The 18,552-nt window shown below is 51.7% G+C and overlaps 1 protein-coding gene and 1 long non-coding RNA gene across 5 annotated transcripts in view; one reads left to right on the top strand and one right to left on the bottom strand.

The window, feature by feature from the left end:
• The window catches only part of LOC119042229 (uncharacterized), a 93,719-nt gene that overhangs the window by 66,709 nt on the left and 8,458 nt on the right, over positions 1–18,552 (top strand). Inside the window, exon 5 of one of the 4 annotated variants that reach the window (XR_008390699.1) lies at positions 5,415–7,284. The exons of 2 other annotated variants lie outside the window; for them this stretch is intronic. This is a non-coding gene — a long non-coding RNA (uncharacterized LOC119042229). Of the gene's footprint in view, positions 1–4,973; positions 7,285–18,552 lie in introns of those variants that run through there. One more of the 4 variants, XR_008390698.1, reaches the window with a different exon arrangement.
• On the bottom strand, positions 12–13,495 carry IL22RA1 (interleukin 22 receptor subunit alpha 1). Its single transcript, XM_037135921.2, has 7 exons — positions 13,436–13,495; positions 10,923–11,055; positions 9,875–10,053; positions 7,551–7,726; positions 5,279–5,417; positions 1,957–2,078; positions 12–919 (listed from the first exon to the last, which is right to left on the bottom strand). The coding sequence occupies exons 1-7, from the start codon at positions 13,476–13,478 to the stop codon at positions 44–46; spliced, it is 1,668 nt and encodes a 555-aa protein (XP_036991816.2). The 5' UTR covers positions 13,479–13,495; the 3' UTR covers positions 12–43.

The raw sequence follows: 18,552 nt of genomic DNA, 5'->3' as shown, positions 1-18,552 counted from the left end.
GGTTGCGGATAAGGAGGAAGGCCCAGACCTGCCCACTGGCCGCTCAAGGATCCCACTGCACAGTCAGGGCCAGGCCCCTGAAAAGAGAGTCCAGCTCTGCGGGCTGCTCTGGGCCTGAGGCCCGGGGGGCTGCGCTCTTGGCCTCAGTCCCGGACACTGGGTCCTCGTCGTTGGAACACACGAGGGACTCCAGCAGGCCCCAGGGACTAGAAACCTGGTCCGTGGGAGAACACGGGAGGGATGGAGTGTGCAAAGGGAGGGGCGCCGGGCGGCCCTCTATCTGGACAGAGGAGAGGAGGGGCAGCTGGCTCTTCAGGTACCCTGGTGTCCCCGGCTGGCCCTTGCGCAGCACGCTGACGTCGGGTGCCTCGTCTGTGTCAGCACACAGGGGTGGCTGGGGGGATTTTGCTTCTTCGGGCTCCTCTGCAGTCACAGAGGCCACCCCCTGCGGAGAAAGTTCACCTGCGGTGCAGCTTCCAGCTGGTGGCTCTTTCTGGAGCAGACCCCTAGGCCTGAGGTGTTTGGGACTGGAGCGTGTCACAGGTGGGGAGTCTTTGCCAGAGTCTTCCACGCATAGCCCATAGGAGGGAGGCCAGCTGTCTGGGGTGGCCCGAGGTGTGTAGGATGGGGGTCTGACCTCAGGGGTGGCCTGTGGAGCGTAGGACAGCGGGGAGGGTGCCTGGTGAGGTGGCACTCTGGAGGGCTGGAGGGCAGAGCCGTCCAGCTGCCTGAGGTAGGTGGTCTCAGGCGGGTTGTGCAGCAGCAGGGCTCCTGGGGGCTCCCTGGGTCTGCAGACCATGACTTTGGAGTACTGGACAGGCTGGGCCAGGCCGCTGGGGCCTCTGAGGTCACAGATGGGGCTCAGGACGTGCTCCTGGATGAGCTGCAGCGGTTGGAAGGTCAGCACATGCTGGATGTCCTGCACAGGGACAACAACAGTGTACCTTCAGGGCCCACTCTCTGCCCCCGGGGGTGCCCTGGGGGGTGAGGTCCTTCATGGGGACTCCAGGGTGATGGGGTCGGCCACCAGGGGCTTTTCAAGATGCATGTCCCACACGTCCCCCGCGCCTCCCAGAGACTCCTCTGGGTGCTGGGGCTTTCGTGAAGGGCCAGGGCTGCCAGCCTGTAGCTGGGGGCCATTCCCAAAGTCTGGGTTATTCTAGGCAGAGAGATTCCAGCTGTGGTTTCTCCAGGGAACAGATAACCCAGGAAGTAGATGACTTAGACTTCGGGTGGCCTTGCGGCGTGGTCTGGGGGCAGCGGCCCGCACTGCTCACGGGCCCTAAGAACCTGATGTGGGGGGCCAGGCAGGAGAGGATGGGGCGGAGGGGAGGCCAGGAGAGCTCTCCCGGGAATGGCTGTCTGGGCCGTGCGACCTGCCCTTGAGCCTCTCAGGCCTGTGACAGCCACTTGGAGCCCTGGCTGCGTGGCTGTGGCCACTACTGGTGGTTGCCACATGACTTGTATGGTTTACACAGGGCTTTACGTTTTAAGAATTAGTTGCCAACATCTGCCAATTGAGAGCTTTCACATTATAATCTTAAATTCTGACTTCTCTGGAAAATGTACTTGAAGATCTGGCCATCCGGGGCCTGCATTCCCAGGGGGTAGTACTTGGCTGCCCTCTGGACGGGGCGGGAGCTCGGGGACCCCACTGTGCCCACCACCCCCTGCAGGGACCTGCTCCCTTGGGTCCTGCGTTACCTGCCCGGACGTGGATGATTTCAAGCTGCAGGGGTTTTCTATCCAAGCCCATTCCTCCTGATCACCGGCCCCTCTTCAATACTCCCTGGCAAGCCACGTTTTTAGGTCGGAAGGGAGAAACAAGTGCTAATTTCTGCTCTGTGTGCCAATCCCTGCGTTTCAGGGGAAGCCAGGGGTTCCTGGGCCTATGTCCTCTGCCACTTCGGGGCCCTCCCCAGACCTGACCCTCCTGCCCCAGGTGGGGCTGCTCACCAGTGAGTTGGGGGGCTGAGGCGGCTTGGTGATGTATCTGTAACTCAGGAGGCAGAGGCCGGCGACCAGAAAGCCCATGGAGAACAGGAGGGCGCCGGAGAAGGAGTAAGTCCACGTCAGGTCTGCAGGAGCGAAGAGACCTCTGGTCAGGAGGAGGGGCTCATGGAGGAGGTCCGCCCTGGGGGACACAGGCTCGGGGCACTTCTCCTGGGAACCTTGGGGTCTGAGGCTCTCAGAGTGCGGTCTGGAGGGGAGGTCATGGCTCCAGGGGAACTTGTCCTCCTGGGTCTAAGGACTCTTCATCTTGTGGGGACGGCCATGGCCAGAGCCAGGGCCAGGGTGGGGGGCCTTCTGAAGTGGTCTCTCCTACCTGGCTCTGCGCACGGCCCTGCCTTCCTGGCAAAGGATGGGCGGTGACAACGGGAGGAGCCTGTCCTCCCCACACCCTGCCTCAGTAGGGGCCGAGTGTGAGGGAGGACCTTGCTCAGGAGGCAACTGGGGAGGCAGCGCCCTTTCTAAAAGGGAGGGAGACAGACAACGGAGGGCCTTAGTACTGAGCCTTCTCTCTGTGGTCCCCGGTCTCTGGCATGGGCACGGCCAGTTCTTGGCATGGCACACTTCTTGTCACCAACCCAAGTGGGACTGGTGAAGGGCTTGGTGGGGAAGAAGTAACCCCCCCCTTGGAGGGTTTTGTTGCTGTTGTTGTTAAACCCGACAGTTTGTATCATCCGGGGGTCTTGGCTCTCCAATTCACCCTCCCGTTCCCACAGGGCTTCAGCTTGAGGAGCTGATCTCCAGCTGCCTATGACCTTGGCAATGGCTGTGAACACTGGGAATCGGAGCCCCTTCCTCCAGCCCATTCCTCTCTCCTCCTCAACCCCTGCGGCTTGGGCCTCTCTGCGTCAGCTTCCCACTTCAGTGACAGCCTGTCCCCTGTCACATGATACTCCCAGCATTGCTCCAGGGAGAAGACATGACCTGAATGTCTCTACGTGACATGCCTAATGGAAAACCACTGCTCCTTGTACCGGGAGAGGACAGGGACATGGAACATTCCTATATGCCATTTCACCCCTGGGCAGGCAAGAAGAAGTAATAGAAATAACACTAGAGTGTGGGGGATTAGATGTCTGGCTCAACCACCGATAGGCTGAGCATCCTTCACTCTGCTGCACGACCCTCTCTGGTCTACCATTTATTAATAACAGTAGCCAGTGGTTATTGAATTCTTAAGGTGTACGATGCACTGTGTGGTTGCTCTACCTGTGTTACCCCACCAAACGCAGAGAGCCAGGGATGCTCCCTTTTACAGATAATGAAGCTGAGGCTCAGAGAGGTTAAGTGACTTGACCAAGGTCACGCAGCTATTCTGTGGAAAAGCCGGGATTGACACGTATAGCTCCAAAGCTCATCCTTGTAGCCATGACACAAGGAAGCCTCAGTTTCATCATCTGTAAAAATTAGATTGGGGTAGATGGCCGCTAGAGTTCTTTCCAGCATCAGGATACTGGGATGTTGCTCTGTGACCCTCCCAGATATTCTGAAAGGTAGATAAAGTGCAGATTATGGTCTCTGGGGATAAGACAGACTCCAGGATAGGGGGTCAAGGGCAAGGCATAAAGGGCAGTGAGAGGAATAAAAGTGCAATAGAGGCAATTAGCTGTAAACAGAATTGCAAAGTGCTGGTTAGAGCTCAGGCTCAGGGTCAATAAACCTAACTAGATTCGCTGACCAGCTGTGTGGCCACCGTCAGCTTGCTTAACCTCTCTGAGCCGGAGTTCCTCCTTTGTAAAATGGGCACGGGGCTACCCAGCTTTCAGGATTGTTATATGAGATGGGATGGTAGAGGTAAAGCATTTAACACAGTGCTTGGCAATAGAGTAGGAACTTAATAAATGGCAGGAATTGTTATCGATATACTTTATTTTTTAGGATAAGGCGCTTTCTATTTGCCAGCAGGAAATAGCCAGCAAGAAGTGTGATTTATATAAAAGCTGCTGAGTCCTAGGGAAAAAATGGCATCACGGCACGAGCTAGGTCATGAGGCAACAAGCCAAAGGGAGGATAAGGGCGGAGTCACCTGCATGTTGTCAAAGGCAGAGCAGGCAGGGGTGGGCCAGGGATGGGAGAGGTTCGTCTAGAGGTCTCGAGCCATCTGTATGCTCCCACCTTAGTGCCTGTAACGTTGCCCCCCGTTCTCCCTCGAGTTTTCCTCTTGCCATGTTCTGTTCTGGTCTCCTCGGTGGCCCTGTCCCCAGGAGAGGCATGCCCCATGCAAGCGGCCAGTGCTGGCTCTGCCACTGGCCGTGTCCTCCCCTGAAAATGAGTGCACTGTGGTGGAGAACAAGTCTCTCGTGGGCCCTTGGGACAACCGATGGGTTGAGTTTTCAAACAAAACTGAGGACTAGAACCTACCTGGTGACGACTTCCCAAGCTGCAATTGTCCCCAGGGCCCGCCCCTGCAGGCCCCTCAGCTCTGCTCGTTGGAGCAGAGATCACCTGCTGACATCAGTCATCTGAACAAGATGACAAACGTGGAGACTGGTTTTCCAGCTCCCTCCGACCCCCTGCTACCACTTTTATCCCCCAACCCGCTGCCCTGAGCATTACAACATTTCCATGTGTCTATGAAGAGGAACATTGAGGAAAACGTCACAGTGCTTACGGTGAGAGCGGAGCGTCCCGTGTGTCAGAGGAAGGGAGCGTGGGGCACCCTCTCACTGAGCCAGTGACTCACAACTGTCGCTCTAGTAGCACAATGGTGAGGGCGTGGTCTCCAGGATTAGTCTGTCCCTCACCACCTGTGGGGCCTCGGGCAACACCCAACTACTCTGAACTCATTTCCTCATCTGCAAAATGACGAGGGTGGTAGTGCCCACGTCATGGGTTGCTCCTGAAAATTGAGCCTAGTGTCCCTGGTCCCTGGTTAGCGGAAACACTAGTTATCGTTGCTGCCCTTATGATCTGACTTTGTAAGAAATCGAGCGACCTTTCTATCTTTGTTCTCTCCCCTGCAGATTACCTCCCAGTGTATCTCACCGGAGTTAAAATTAAGGTGTGGTTGCTTTGCTGGGGTACACACTGAGCTTGCCACAGAGAGGAAATCCGGACCCAGGCTGGAGGGTGAAGATTAAACATGTGCTGTGATAACCCACCAGCTAGCGCACTTACGGATAAACAAAGATTAACTTTAATTAAACACGCTGATAACCCTTCTGTAGTTCCCGGAGCACTGCCCAGCCTCACCTTGGTTACAGGGGGAAGCTCGTAGTCAGGACCTGAATTCAGGAGTCTCACCTCCCCTGGCTTCAGCCCAACTTACCTGGCAGTGTCTTCACACGGCACATGTAGGGGGCACTCTCTTTGGACCAGGTTGGAACAAAAATTGTGATGGTCCCAAGGAACTCCGTGTCAGGGTTCAGGCCAATGAACTCGTATTCCCTCCGGTTTCCTTCAAGGTGCTGAATTGGACAGAGAACCCTCAGTGACTCCTCTTACGCCCCAGTCTCCATGCGGAGCCCGAGCTCGTCTCATACCTCTGCCTGGGTTACTGCACGTAGGCAAAGGCGGCTACCAGCTCCCGAACCAGACGCTGGTGGATCTGCCCGCGGTGCTCCATTCCCTTCCCCCGCCTTCGGCTTTCTCTGGACCCAGTCGGTCACCAAGCTCCATACACTTGCTCTTAGAACAGTGTCTGGTACGTGGTAAGCACTCAGTAAATATTAGCTGCTGTTACCACAACTGCCACCAGCACCACCACCACCAACACCACCATCACAGCCATCACTACTACCACGACCACCATCACCTCCACCACCGGTTTATCAGGAGGCTCTAGCAATCATGAATGTGTGTGTGTTGACAACAGTTTCAAATATGCATAGAATTAAATGGAAAAATAGACAATTCCACAGTCATGGTTGGAGAACACAATGCTTCAGCAATTAAAAAAAGCTATCAACTCCACCCAAACCAGGAAAGGTGTAGAAGCTCTGAACAGCACTCCCGGCCGCCTTGCTCTGACTGACACACACAGCGCACCCCACCACACGACCGCGAGAACATGTTCTTTTCCAGTGCGCACGCAACATCCACCAAGATAGGCCGCTGCTGAGCCTTAAAACAAGTCTCAATAAATTTATAAGGACTGAAATGACACAGACTATTTTTCTGGCCACAAAATGAATTAAATCATGATAACCCCAGCGATTTACCAAAGTACAGTTGTGATAAGGACTCTCCCTACCCAATAATCTCCAATGGCTCCCGGTGATGACTGAAATACACAAGGCCCCTCCCTCCGCGGCCCCAGGCGTCTGCAGCCCCGAACTGTCTTCTCGGGTGTGTGCTCAAATTCCAGTGTGGGCGGGAAGCCTGTGAGACGCTGGCTAAGCTTCAGACCCCAGGGGTGTAACTGTAGAATTTGATTCAGTAGATTGGAGGAGGGAACATTTTAGACAAATGCTGCAGAAAATTCTGAAACCCTTGGTTTGGGACCATGTTTTGAGAAGCTGTTCTCCATGTCCCCTTGCTCCAGGCAACCTGGGCAGTTCTGTGCTTTCCGGCAATGTCCAGAGTTTTTCTGCTCCTCCCGTGATCATGGTGGGTGCGGTGCAGGCCAGTGGGGGGAAACGTGGGCTTTGAACATGGCTGGGTTTGAATCTCTGGCTTATGCTACTATTTGCTGAACAATCTTGAGCTAGTGACTTAACCTCTCTGAGCTGCTGTTTTCTCATCCAGAAGATGCAGGAGATAATAGCACCTACCACACGGAGAGTGGGTGAAGATTAAGTGACTTAACAAGCATACGTTACCTAGCACACCTCAGAAATTAGTATTGGCACCAGAAAATTGTCTGATCCGCAAGTCTTGCCAGACTTCCCTGAATGGCCACTTCCCCCTCACCTGCTTGCTTCTGCTCTGCCTCACACAATACCCTTATTTCGCTCTCCTTACACCTGTTTAACTTCTTGTTTTAATCCCATTCCTTCCCACCAGACTATACACTCTGAGTGCAGAAACAGTCAATGGAATTATGGATTAGTGGCGCATGCCGGGGGGAAATGCCACGTATTTTCTGAGTAGAAAAAAAATAACTTGTACACTGTTTGACAGCTCAGGCCCCTGCCTTCCCCCGTTCATTACTGCTGATCTGCAGACACGGCCTGTGTCCAGTCCCCACAGATGGTGGGGAACCGGCAAAGAGGACTGCGGCCGTGGCAACTGATTCCAGCATTTTCTGAAGTGGATGCCTGAGAATGTTAACAGAGGTTGTTCCCTGGGATGTGAGAAGGCGTTAGGCAAAAAAATTAAGAAAAACAATAAACATTGTGCAAAATGAAAGGTCCTATAAGTTTGGGAGAAGTTGCACTGAATAAACTGAGACAGTTCGGCTTTGCAGGACTTGTTGGAGACTGAGCACATGACTGTGTGAGTGAGCCCATTAGGGAGAGGCTGCGTCTGTGTTTTGGGAAGTGCTGATTTATATAAAACATCTCCTTTCTACTTGAAGCCATGTAGATCTAATTGAGAGGGAAGTGGGTTTCCCTGGCAGGGAGGGACCAAGGCAGCATGTATATTTGCTGTTTATTTACCATTTGGTAGGTCTGGTTGACACGGAGGTCTAAGCGATAGAACAGGTCACGGAAGATGTCCTCCAGGGTTAGCCGGTGGCCGTCTTCCGAACGGAGGGGCGTGCAGGTGGGGTGAACAATCATCCTAATGGATCTCACCTTGGGGACACAGGTCACATCGGGTGGTTTGATGGTAGCTGGGGAAAAGGAGAGAGGGAAAAGAAAAATTGGAGTCAGCTAGAAGTACCTGAGGCTGCCCTGGACCGTGGGAAATGACGGCTTCTCTGCTCCTCCCTCCCAGCCCCAGCTATGCTTCTGAAAGCACCAGCTAAACATAGACTGGAAGAGAGATGGTCTGCAAGCCACTGGGGTTTGTGTTAAAGCTAGCAAAGGGTGACCACAAGTGAGTAGGAAGGTCTCAGGGAGGATACTGGCTTCCTAGGGAGTTGATCATGCCCTTGGCCCAGCCCCCACATACCCGGGGCCCTTCACCCCGCCTGGAATCTGCCTGGATCACACACTCTCTCCCGGCCTCCTGGCAATGACTTTGGGAAGCGATGATGGTTCAGTGAGATACCCTAAATAATGTTTGGGGTGTCCCATATTATTGATTCAGCCTCAGTTCCAAGCCTAAGAATTCAGTCTTTCTTCAGATGGAACTCTCTAAATAACCACATGTGCTTTACTTGTTTACAGACCCGTTTGGGAATTGGATTGATGCTATCTATGGCTCTTCTTTCCTCCAAGATGTATGCATCCAAAAATCTTACCCTCAATTTCAGGGATTCATGAACCCCATACTCCCTGAAGCTAATTCGTAAAAACGTAGGGTCCGTTGACCTAAAAGATTAAAAACATCTGAGCCAAGTCCTGACCAGTGTGGCTCAGTTGGTTGGGCTTCATTCTGCTGGTTCTACTCCCAGTCAGGGCACGGGCCTGGGTTGCGGGTTCAGTCCCTGGTCAAGAGGCAACCGATTGGCATTTCTGTCTTACATTGATGTTTCTCTCCTTCTCTCTCTCCCTCCCTTCCCCTCTCTCTAAAACTAAATAAATAAATACATTTTTAAAAGATTTTATTCATTTATCTTTAGAGAGGAAGGGAAAGGTAGAGGGAGAGAAATATCAATGTATGGTTGCCTATCATGTATCCCCCGCTGGGAACTGGCCTGCAACCCAGGCATGTGCCCCGACTGGGAATCGAACTGCGATCCCTTAGTTCACAGGCCCGCGCTCAATCCACTGAGCTACACCAGCCAGGGCTAAATAAATCAATTCTTTTAAAAATTCTGAGTCAAAAGAATGTTCACTTTAGTGTTATTTATAAAATTGAAAAACTGAGTTAAACGTCCTCCAAAGTGCATTAGGGAAGTACCTCTATAGAATGGGTCATTTTTAGCAATGAAATATCATGCTGTGAAAAACATTTAATGGGGATGAGCAGATGAATGGTCATGACACCATCATATAAAAAACAAACAGCCAGATGACGAAAAAACAGAGTTGCTAGGAACTGCAGCTATGTTTAAATGTTCAGATTATTTTGGGCTACTTTTATTTTTCTTTGTGTACTTCTATTTTTTCCACAATTTTTTTGATAAGTGTATATTCATTGAACAAGAAAAAATAAAATAGCTTATTTACTTTAATTCTTTTATTTTCTAAAAAAACCCATGTGGCTGTTGAGCCAATTAGTGAACATCATCACCTGCTTAACTAACGTGGGGAGCTTGGCAATGCACCTTCCTTCCTTCCTTCCTTCCTTCCTTCCTTCCTTCCTTCCTTCCTTCCTTCTCTCTTTTATTGATTATGTATTGAGCATCTCCTATGTCCCAGGCACCATGCCAAGGGCTGGGGATACAGTGGATTCCACGCCCACACACAGAGCTCAGCTGTCAGCAGGGAGGCTAATGATATATAGAAGCAAACACAAGAACTGCAGGTACGAGCTGTGAAGAAATGAACAGCTAACGGTCACGAAGAGTACCAGGTGGTGATCTGGTAAAATTAGGTTGGGGGCCGGGAGTGGCCCCCCACCTCAGTCTCACTGAGGATGTGATATTGAGGCAGAGACCAGATGGAGGATTGCAAAAGAGTCTGAGGAGGAGCAGCGGGCTGGGGTGGGGACCAGGCTCAGAGACCCTGGTCGCCGTCAACAGAAGATGAAGGCGGTCTCAACTGGGGAGTTGAGGATGGGGGTGGAGGAAGACGAACAACCGCACTAGGATGTTCTCCACCGGATGCCTTTCCTAAAAGCCACATCCCTAACAGCCCCCGTACCCCCAAAAGGCAGGGTCCTTCTGGGCCGTTCTCCTCCCCTCCCCTGTAATAACAGGGGCCCTACTCACTGTGTTGCAGTGAGCTGAAGCGGTCGGTCATCTTGGTAGCGGACTGGCCTCCCGCGCTGGTGGCAGTTACCCGGGCGTAGTAGAGCTCCATCAGGCTGCCTGTCTCCGCGGTCAGGTTGCAGGACTTCCTGGTGATCCGCTGGCAGCCCTTCTTCGCCAGCCACGCTGTCTGCCCGTACCTGTATGCAAAGGAGGGGCCGGAGCACACCTTTCATGAACAGGCTTGGCATCAGACCTGTGGTTTATGAATAACAGTAGTGGTATCTCATATTTACTTAGCCTGCTTTGTGTTCCAGGCCTTTTATGGGGATGGTTTGTTATTCCGCACATTGATCCCGTGAGATTCATACATTATTCTCTCTCCTTTCAAGTAAGGAAGCTGAGGCTGGGAGGCAAACTGTGCCCAGGTGTTTGAAGCGTGCCGGCGGGGAGGCAGAGTTTGCACCCAGCCAGTCTGAAGCCGCATTCTGGGCTCACTGCCACCATGACCCTTTGAGGCAGACACTGTTATCCCCACTTACAGATGAGGGAACAGGGCTCAGAGAGGGGAGGTGATTTGGCACAGGAGGAAGTGGCAGGATCAGGAATAAAAGCCAGGTTTGCAGACTCCTGAGCCCATGCCACCCATCTGTCCCTGCGTGGGAACTGGGGCCTAGGCTAGATGGGGTAGGCACGACTTTGTGCGACTTAATCTCACCATTAATAATAAAACAATGATCTGTCAGGCACCAGGGCCAATGACTATCTTATTTAACCTACCTAACAACCTAATGATAGAGGAACTATTGCTATTCTTACTTTACTGATGGGGAAACTGAGGCTTGGTGTGGTTACTCAATTGCCCAAGGTCATATAGGTGAGAGCTGGCTTCCAAGCCAGAGCCTGTACTTTTAACCTGGCACTTCCTGCCTCCCTCTGCAAAAGAAACAAAGGAGCAGAGCTGTATCGGGGGTATAACACCAGTCAGGGTGGGGAGTACAGGGCGCACGGAAAGGGGGCGTTTTCAGGGGGCAGACTCAGAGGAGGCCACGCTGGGAGGGACGCCTACGTCTTATACTCCACACTGTAGACCGTGTCTGGGGTGCTCCTCGGCCCGCTGTCCCAAGTCAGGATGTTTTCGAAGTTGCTGGACTGGAACTTCACGTGCTGAAGGAGATCTGGGGTGTCCTCAGTGATGTGAGCTGTGGGAAGCGGGAGCAGGGTGAGCCGAGGGGCTCCTGCACCCACGGTCCAAGGAGGGGTGGTGGGGGACAGCACCCACCCACTCACCACAGACCGTGCTCGCTGACCACCACTGCTCCCCTTCTCAGTTTCCTTGAGCTCTATTCACATTCCATGAGAGTCACCATTTAGAGTGTACAGTTCAGTGGTGTTTTGATATGTTCACAAAGTTGTACCACCATTACTACTCTAAGGCCAGACCGTTTTCATCGACCTGAAAAGAAGCCCCATGTCCATTAGCTGTCTGTTCTGCTCCTCCCTCACCCCGGCCTTAGGCTGCCACTAATCCGATTTCTGTTTCTACGGATTTGCTTATTTGGGCTTCTCATATAAATAGAGTTACGCAATACACGGCCTTTGTGTCTGGCTTCTTTCACTTAGCATCATGTCTTCAAAGTTCATTCATATTGTGGCATGGACCTCCTTTTTATGGCTGAATAATATGCCATTGTATGGATATACCACATTCTGTTTATCCATTTATCAGTGGTTGTGAATAACACGCTCTGAACGTTTGTGTATACACTACCAAGTGAACATGTTTTCAGTTCTCGACCGAATGAGGAATAGCTGGGTCATATGGTAACTTTATATTTAAGGTTTTGGAGAACAGCTGAACTATTTTCCAAAGTGGCTGCACCATCTTATGTTTTCACCAGCAACGCTTGAGTGGTCCAAATATTCCACATCCTCACCAGCACTTGTTATTGCCTCTCATTCACTTCTTAACACCATCTGAAGCTGGTGAGGACCACCCATATTTCAGAGATAATCAACTAAGATGTCGAAGAAGTAACTTGCCCAAAGTCAGTAATTCCAATCAAGGCTGAAGAAGATGTTTATAAATCACAGCCTCTCTGCTGGCCAAGCCAATCCCTGCCCACCCATTTTTTAGGAACACAAAGGCTCCACTTGAGGTCAGAACTGAATGGTAGCTGCTGGTGGGCTGGTAAGGAAGGGGCAGGAAAGAGAGAGGCTGGGATTTGAGAGAAGGCCAGGGTCTCTGTGGGGCTGGGTGCAGCGCCCCCTAGTGGAGGAGGAGGGTCTGCAGTGGATGATTGCTTGTCGGGGTCAGTACCCAGGGGGGCTAGGTAGGTTGAGGGGAGGCAGGTGCTGAGGCTGGAACATGCCAGGAGGCAATGGCCTCATTCGAGTGGAGTTGGACACCCCGGCTCAGGAGGGAACTGAAGTTGATTCCCTGAAATGGAGCAGGGGGTAGAGCGTGGTTGGGTCCCCTCCTTTAGGAGATGTCAAGGCCTAAAAATTCTCCCCTCTCCTCCCACCCCACTCGCTTCTTTTCCTCCTCAAGTCCATCATCTGTTCCGGAGCCTGTGTCTTTCCTACACTTCCTGGGTAAAAGTCTACACTGTGAAATCCTGGGAAACGTGTGTTGTCGGGACAAATGGGCTGGTAGAAGTCTTCCTTATCAAAGGAAGCTATCACACTTCCATGGAAGACCAATTTTATGTCAGCCAGATGGGAAGCTGAGGAAAAACAAGCAAGCAAACACAATTCAACACGCTCTGGAATCAGCCTAGGAAAAGTCGGGCAAGGGCACCTAGGTCCCCAGAGTGACCTTATTGACTCTTAACAATCTCCTAGGGATTGTCCCCCTGGGCCCCCCATCTTAAAGGGCCAGGAGCCTGCAGGACTCCCAACCAGAGGGGTGGGGGGTCTAAAGGAGCAAATCTCTTGGGAATACATATCTTCCTAGCTCACTGAAGCCCCGGTGTGTTGGGCCGGTGTGATGCCAGCGGGAGAGAGACTGGAGGGGCCCCGGCAGCAGCCGGAAACACTGTGGTCCAGTCAGCACTGGCCGGGCACAGCAGTGAGGAGCCTGGGAAGCTCCGACCCTTCATGGGCTCATCCTGAACTTGAACTATAGGACCTTGTACAGGCCATCTTCCCCTGAGAAAAGCTCCCTGAGCTTCATTAAACTTCTCAGAAAGCAGACACAACCTAGGATCTCACGCCTGTGCCTGTAGGTTCTCCATAACGATGAACCAGAGCACTCACCTAGTTGGATCTGAAAACTCTGCCCTTTCAATCTGTTTTGAAAAGGGCTTGTGCATTCTCTACCCCAGGTGCTTTAGAGCCTGTGAATGCCCCACACCTGGCCATGGTGGGGAAAAAAATGCTCTTTCAGAGCTGGCAAGAAGGGTCACGTCCCCCATGGGACGTGGTGGGAGGCAAGGATCTGTCCCCCCCAGCCCCAGCATGCAGCTCGGCCCCAGCACAGAAGAAACTGAAACTGGCTGTCCTGGGCTTGGCAGGGTCCAGGGAGATGACCCTGATCGCTGTGCTGGGGTAGGTGGGGGCTAGGGGGCAATGGGCACTCACCGACCAGGGACCCCGCAGCCAGGATGGTCAGTAGCGTCCTCATTGGGCCGGGCACAGAGCCCTCCCGCCACTCTGGACCGAGCACCAGGGGAGGACTGGGAAATTTTGCCGCCTTGGCAGCTGGCTCCACCTGGGCTCGGGGCGGGGCGAGCAGGGGAGGGTGGGACCTGGCAGCGGGGAGCAGGTACAAAGGTACCTGGTGTAGGTGCTGAGGAATTCCAGGTTCTGGGTGGGATCCAAAGGAGTTCCTTTCCTAGTTGCAAAACACAGCAGTAGCGACTGGCCGGCTCGTTTATCTGGTCTGGTGGCTGAATCATCCCGAGACTCTTCGATGATTGATCGGGGATCCGAGAGGCAGAAAAGGGAAAAAGAACCAGGGCACACGGAGCCTTATCGGAGAGCAGTTTGGCACCGAGTATCAAAACCTATGACACGTGCACACCTTTTGCCCCAGTAATTCCATTCTCAGGGGTTTACCCTGAGGAAAATCGCCGAACCAGGCAGCAGAAAGTCCACGTGGGCAAACGTAGGTTTGCAGTCGTTCGTAGGGAAAATGATATACTAGGTAATAAATAATAATCCAAGAAGAACTCTGTGTTTCAAATACAGCTGTAGACTTACTTTGGACTCACCCTGTATGTTCCAGAATGTTCCTTGTGCCAAAGCTCTTTGGCTTTGTTCCAGCAGGAGGAGGTACAGGATGTCTGCTCCCTCCCAGGGCCCACATTGGAGCAGAGAGCCTTCTTCCCAGAGGGGCTGCCGCGAGAAGCCCCCGCACTCTCAACTGGGGGGCTCTGGAGTCTGGGATCTGCTAAAGATTAGGGAGGAAAGAATGGATCTGAAACTTCAGTGACTCTTGTGCTAAAACGGGGGCCAAATTCATGAATGGGTCTTTAGTTTGGGACGATGAAGGGTCACATGGCTCCCCCAAGCTATCTTTCTACCTTGAGCTGTACCCACAGGGATGAACGTTCTTTGGAAGTTCTTTGGAATGGGTGTTTAGGATATGGTTTGCTAAGTAATTTGGGATTATTTTCTTTTTGTCATTGGGTTTCAGGGAAAATTGAAGGGGACTGGGTCCGGGTTAGGGTGGACATGAGCACTGAGCTCTCTGCCCCTGGGAGAGTTCTGCTGACCCCAGGGACACAACAGTAGGCTAAGGCCAACAGCAGGACATCTGGCTCCTAAGGGAGCCTGGGCGTGGGGGGATTGCCTTTTGGATGTAGTAGGCTGTGATATCCAGGGATCTGTATTTAAGTTTTCCTTTTCTGCATTACAATTGTTCTCTATCAGCCCTCAGTCTCTGGTAAAGTTTGTTTGACAAAACAGCCAAATTTGAGCTGTGCTTTGGGAGAGTTAAGGTTTGGCTTGAACCAGTCATGCCTTGTAATTACAGGAAACTACATTTCCCAGACTCCTTTGTCAACTGCTTCCTGATAGGTCTGACCCGTGGGAGGCGCTGGAGAAAGACTGGAAAGCTGGCAGAGAGAAGTCAGGGTATTCCTTCCCCTCTTTCTTTGCTTTGAGTAGCATCCCCAGCAATGGTTGCGTGTCCTCTGGACCTCTGGGTCCCTTTGGCCAGGCTGCTATCAATATCTTTCTGTTAGGTGGCCAGCTCCTGGAAATATCACCCCCTTGACCCCTACTTTTCCCTATAGTTCAAAGGGTGGAGCAATTTCCTGCTGGGATTACCAGCTCTTTTATCATCTAGATAACCAACTCCCTTGGTTTGAAAGACCTGAGAGGTTTCTGTGCTCCTGAGTAGACCTCGATGGATGCGGGGCCTTTGGTGACTTCAGGCACAAGATAGTGTGGGGAGATCAGGTCCAGAGAAACAGGTTACAAAACGCCAAGAAGGGCCCAGAGGAGAGGAGCGGCAGCTGGAGCCACCTTGGCTGGCTTGCAGAGAGGACAGATCTGGGGATCGTGAAAGTGTCCCTGGGGACTCTCAGAGTGCCTGGAGGGAGGATCTTGATGGAAAAACTAGACTTCTTGACATTCTGAGGTATTGGGTTGTGTAGTAATTAATGGGAAGCAAGATACCTGGATCTTTAAAGATCTTGGGAACACTCAGACTTCAATTCTAATAGGAAAGAAAGGAAGGAAGGAAGGAAGGAAGGGAGGAAGAAAAAGAAAGAAAGAAAGAAAGAAAGAAAGAAAGAAAGAAAGAAAGAAAGAAAGAAAGAAAGGAAGGAAGGAAGGAAGGAAGGAAGGAAGGAAGGGAGGAAGAAAAAGAAAGAAAGAAAGAAAGAAAGAAAGAAAGAAAGAAAGAAAGAAAGAAAGAAAGAAAGAAAGAAAGGAAGGAAGGAAGGAAGGAAGGAAGGGAGGAAGAAAAAGAAAGAAAGAAAGAAAGAAAGAAAGGAAGGGAGGAAGAAAGAAAGAAAGAAAGAAAGGAAGGAAGGAAGGAAGGGAGGAAGAAAAAGAAAGAAAGAAAGAAAGAAAGAAAGAAAGAAAGAAAGAAAGAAAGAAAGAAAGAAAGAAAGAAAGAAAGAAAGGAAGGGAGGAAGAAAGAAAAAGAGAGAAGGAACAGTTTCTGTGTCCAACAGTAGGGGCTTGGTTAAATGGATAATAGCATGTCCACCAAATGCAGGATGAATGCAGCCTTCAAAATAATGCTGGAGAAAAGTGTGCTGTGGCCTGGTAAAGATTCACCATATTTCATCCAACAAAAACCAGCTTGGCATAAAGTGTGCACAGTACGAGCCTGGTTAAAACACACACATGCACACACAGAGAAAGATACATACACAAGTCTTGAAAGATGTAATATGAGAATATTAATGGAGTCATCGCTGGGTCGTAGTAGAATTACAGGTGCTGTTTACTTTCTTTCCTTTGCTCATCTGCATTTTCTAAACGTTTTCTTAAGAGAAAGCAAGGCTTATGAACGAAACAAATAGACATTAAAGAAGTGCCTTTGTGACGTGTCTGATTATCTGACCCCTCTGACACACACCTGAACCTAGTACACAATGACACTGAGTGTGAACAGTAATCATGAAAAAAGAAGGGTCTTGGTCGGGGCTGCACCCCGCTCCTGGTCCGTCCTTCCCCTCCCTTAGGAAAACTCCCTATTTTTTGAAACCCCAGGGATGGTCTTTCCTGCAGCGAGAAGCTGATAGCACTGCAGCACCCCTACTCTCACTCTAAAAATCCTTCTAGAGCTCTGCTCTGCGAGCATTTGGCACTTTGCAACGTTGTTCTTCAGCGGCTCTCCTGTTCTCGGGCGGGAAAGGAGAGGCTCAGGTCGGGATAAGGTAAGACAGGAGGCTGGTCTCCAAAGACCAGAGGGGCTGTTGCCTGGAGGAGGGCCTTGTCCCTCTTTGTGTAACTACCTCTGCCCAGGGGGGCTGCAAGGGGACGGGTTAAGAAGGCAGACTTCTTTGGATGTAAGGAAATGGCTCTTGTTATGATGGCGTGGCTGACTTGAGGCTGGGCTGCTCTTGGTTGCTGGGGCTATTCAGTAAGAGGCTGTGGCTGCTGGTCCCTAGATACCTGTATTCTCTGGTCTGTAAAATTCAGTAGCTCTTGTCTTCCCAGTGAGAGAGATGCATTTTGGAGTGCAAAGAGCACACCTTGTGTTTCTCTGAACCCTCCACGTGGCCGAACAGAGAGCACCTGTGCAGCGTAGACTTATGGAATTGACCTTTACACAGCAGATTCGCCTGCTGACTGTCTCTAGCTCGGATGGCCAGAAAAACGCCCTTGTTTTCCCTCTGGTAAATTTCTCCAGCGCACCTTGTATTATCTAGCCTCTGGGCCTTGGTACGAGCTGTAGCTGCCCCATGGAACACTCGTTCCCCACCCTCTTCCCTGCCTGATTCCTGCTCCTTCTTCGGAGCTCTTCTCAAATTCTCGTCCTCTAGGAAGCCTCGCCTACATGACCACTCACCGGGGCGGGCTCGGAGCCCAGCTCTGGTGGCCCCCATCCCTCCCTTATCCTAGTGTGCATTGCACCATATTATTTTTTCGCCTGTCACCAGTTATGCAGATGAAGCATGCAACTTGCTCTTCTTGACATCTCGGCATCCACCACGAGCTGGCACCAAGCAGGTCCCTGGCAGTATTTGTTGACTGACTGAGTGATCTGGGGTGAGCTGGCCAGGGCTTCAATACTGGCTGTGGAAAATCCCTATGCAGAAAAAGCATATTCTAAAATCATAAGTATTCAGGAATCATCCTGTCCCTTCTTTCAACACCCAGGGGCTCCAGAATCTGTTCTGCAGAAGCAAGAACATCAGGAGACAGAGCGGTGTGCTTTGGGGGAGAGGGTGCCATGTGGTTGGGGACACAGCTGTGAGAGAGCCTGAAGGAGGTCCCTGGTCACTCAGGGGTGGGAAGAGCAATGAACAAAGCTTCTCCCAGAGCCTCTTCTTGAGAAAAGCCTGAGGATCAGACTCACTCGGAGTCTCCCAGCCTGGGCTGTGTCAGTCAGGGACATGGACTTCGATGTTCCAGGTTGGGATCCTGGGTTCTGTCCTTACCCTGCACCTGACTCCAGATGACCTTGAGTAAGTCTTGTCCCCTTTCCGGGCCTCAGTTTCTCTGGCTATTAGGGAGACTTGGTCTAGGAGTCCTCTAAGGACCTTGGAACTTGAATGACCTCTGTGTCCCTGTCACTGTGGGGTTGAAAAGCCTTCCCTGACACCCTAGAGTTCCCTTCATGGCTATTGTCAGTGACACAACACAAAATCACTCAACAATTATTGAGTCTGCCTAGAATTTCAGCTCCCTGTCAGGGTAAGGAGTTCTCGAAGCTCAGTATGTGCTCATCAGACCAAACTTCTTCACAGAAACATGAAGAAGACCCTGTGTCTCATGCCAGGATGGGGGGAGCAGTTTCACATGGCTCCTGGGAACCAGGAAGTGAGCAAAATGTGGGTTTTGGGCAGACAGACATGGGTTCAAATCCTAGCTCCGCCACTCACCTGTACTTTGCAGGTCACTTAATCTCCCACCCTGAGCTTTCTCATCTGCAAAAAGGAAATAATAGTCTCTACTCCCCAGGGCTGCTGGGAGGGTTCAACCAACTGACGCCTCCTGACAGATTCTGAGGAGGAGACCTCCTGCTGTGAGTCTCTTCTGTTAGGAACAAGGAACTAAGGATCAAGAGAGGT

The sequence above is a fragment of the Artibeus jamaicensis genome, unplaced genomic scaffold (assembly GCF_021234435.1).
Source record: "Artibeus jamaicensis isolate MK-2021 breed Jamaican fruit bat unplaced genomic scaffold, CSHL_Jam_final scaffold_847, whole genome shotgun sequence".
NCBI classification, from domain to species: Eukaryota; Metazoa; Chordata; class Mammalia; order Chiroptera; family Phyllostomidae; genus Artibeus; species Artibeus jamaicensis.
This window is presented reverse-complemented; position numbering and strand designations above follow the sequence as displayed.

What these genes read in the sequence shown, in the direction of transcription:
- IL22RA1 (XM_037135921.2), bottom strand. Translation starts at nt 13,478, where the DNA reads ATGAGGACGCTACTGACCATCCTGGCTGCGGGGTCCCTGGTCG. An exon ending in TCAACCAGACCTACCAAATG is followed by an intron (nt 5,418 to 7,550) that starts GTAAATAAACAG and finishes TGTCCAATTCAG; the next exon opens with CACCTTGAAGGAAACCGGAG. An exon ending in CTCAGCCCCCCAACTCACTG is followed by an intron (nt 920 to 1,956) that starts GTGAGCAGCCCC and finishes GTCCCTGTGCAG; the next exon opens with GACATCCAGCATGTGCTGAC.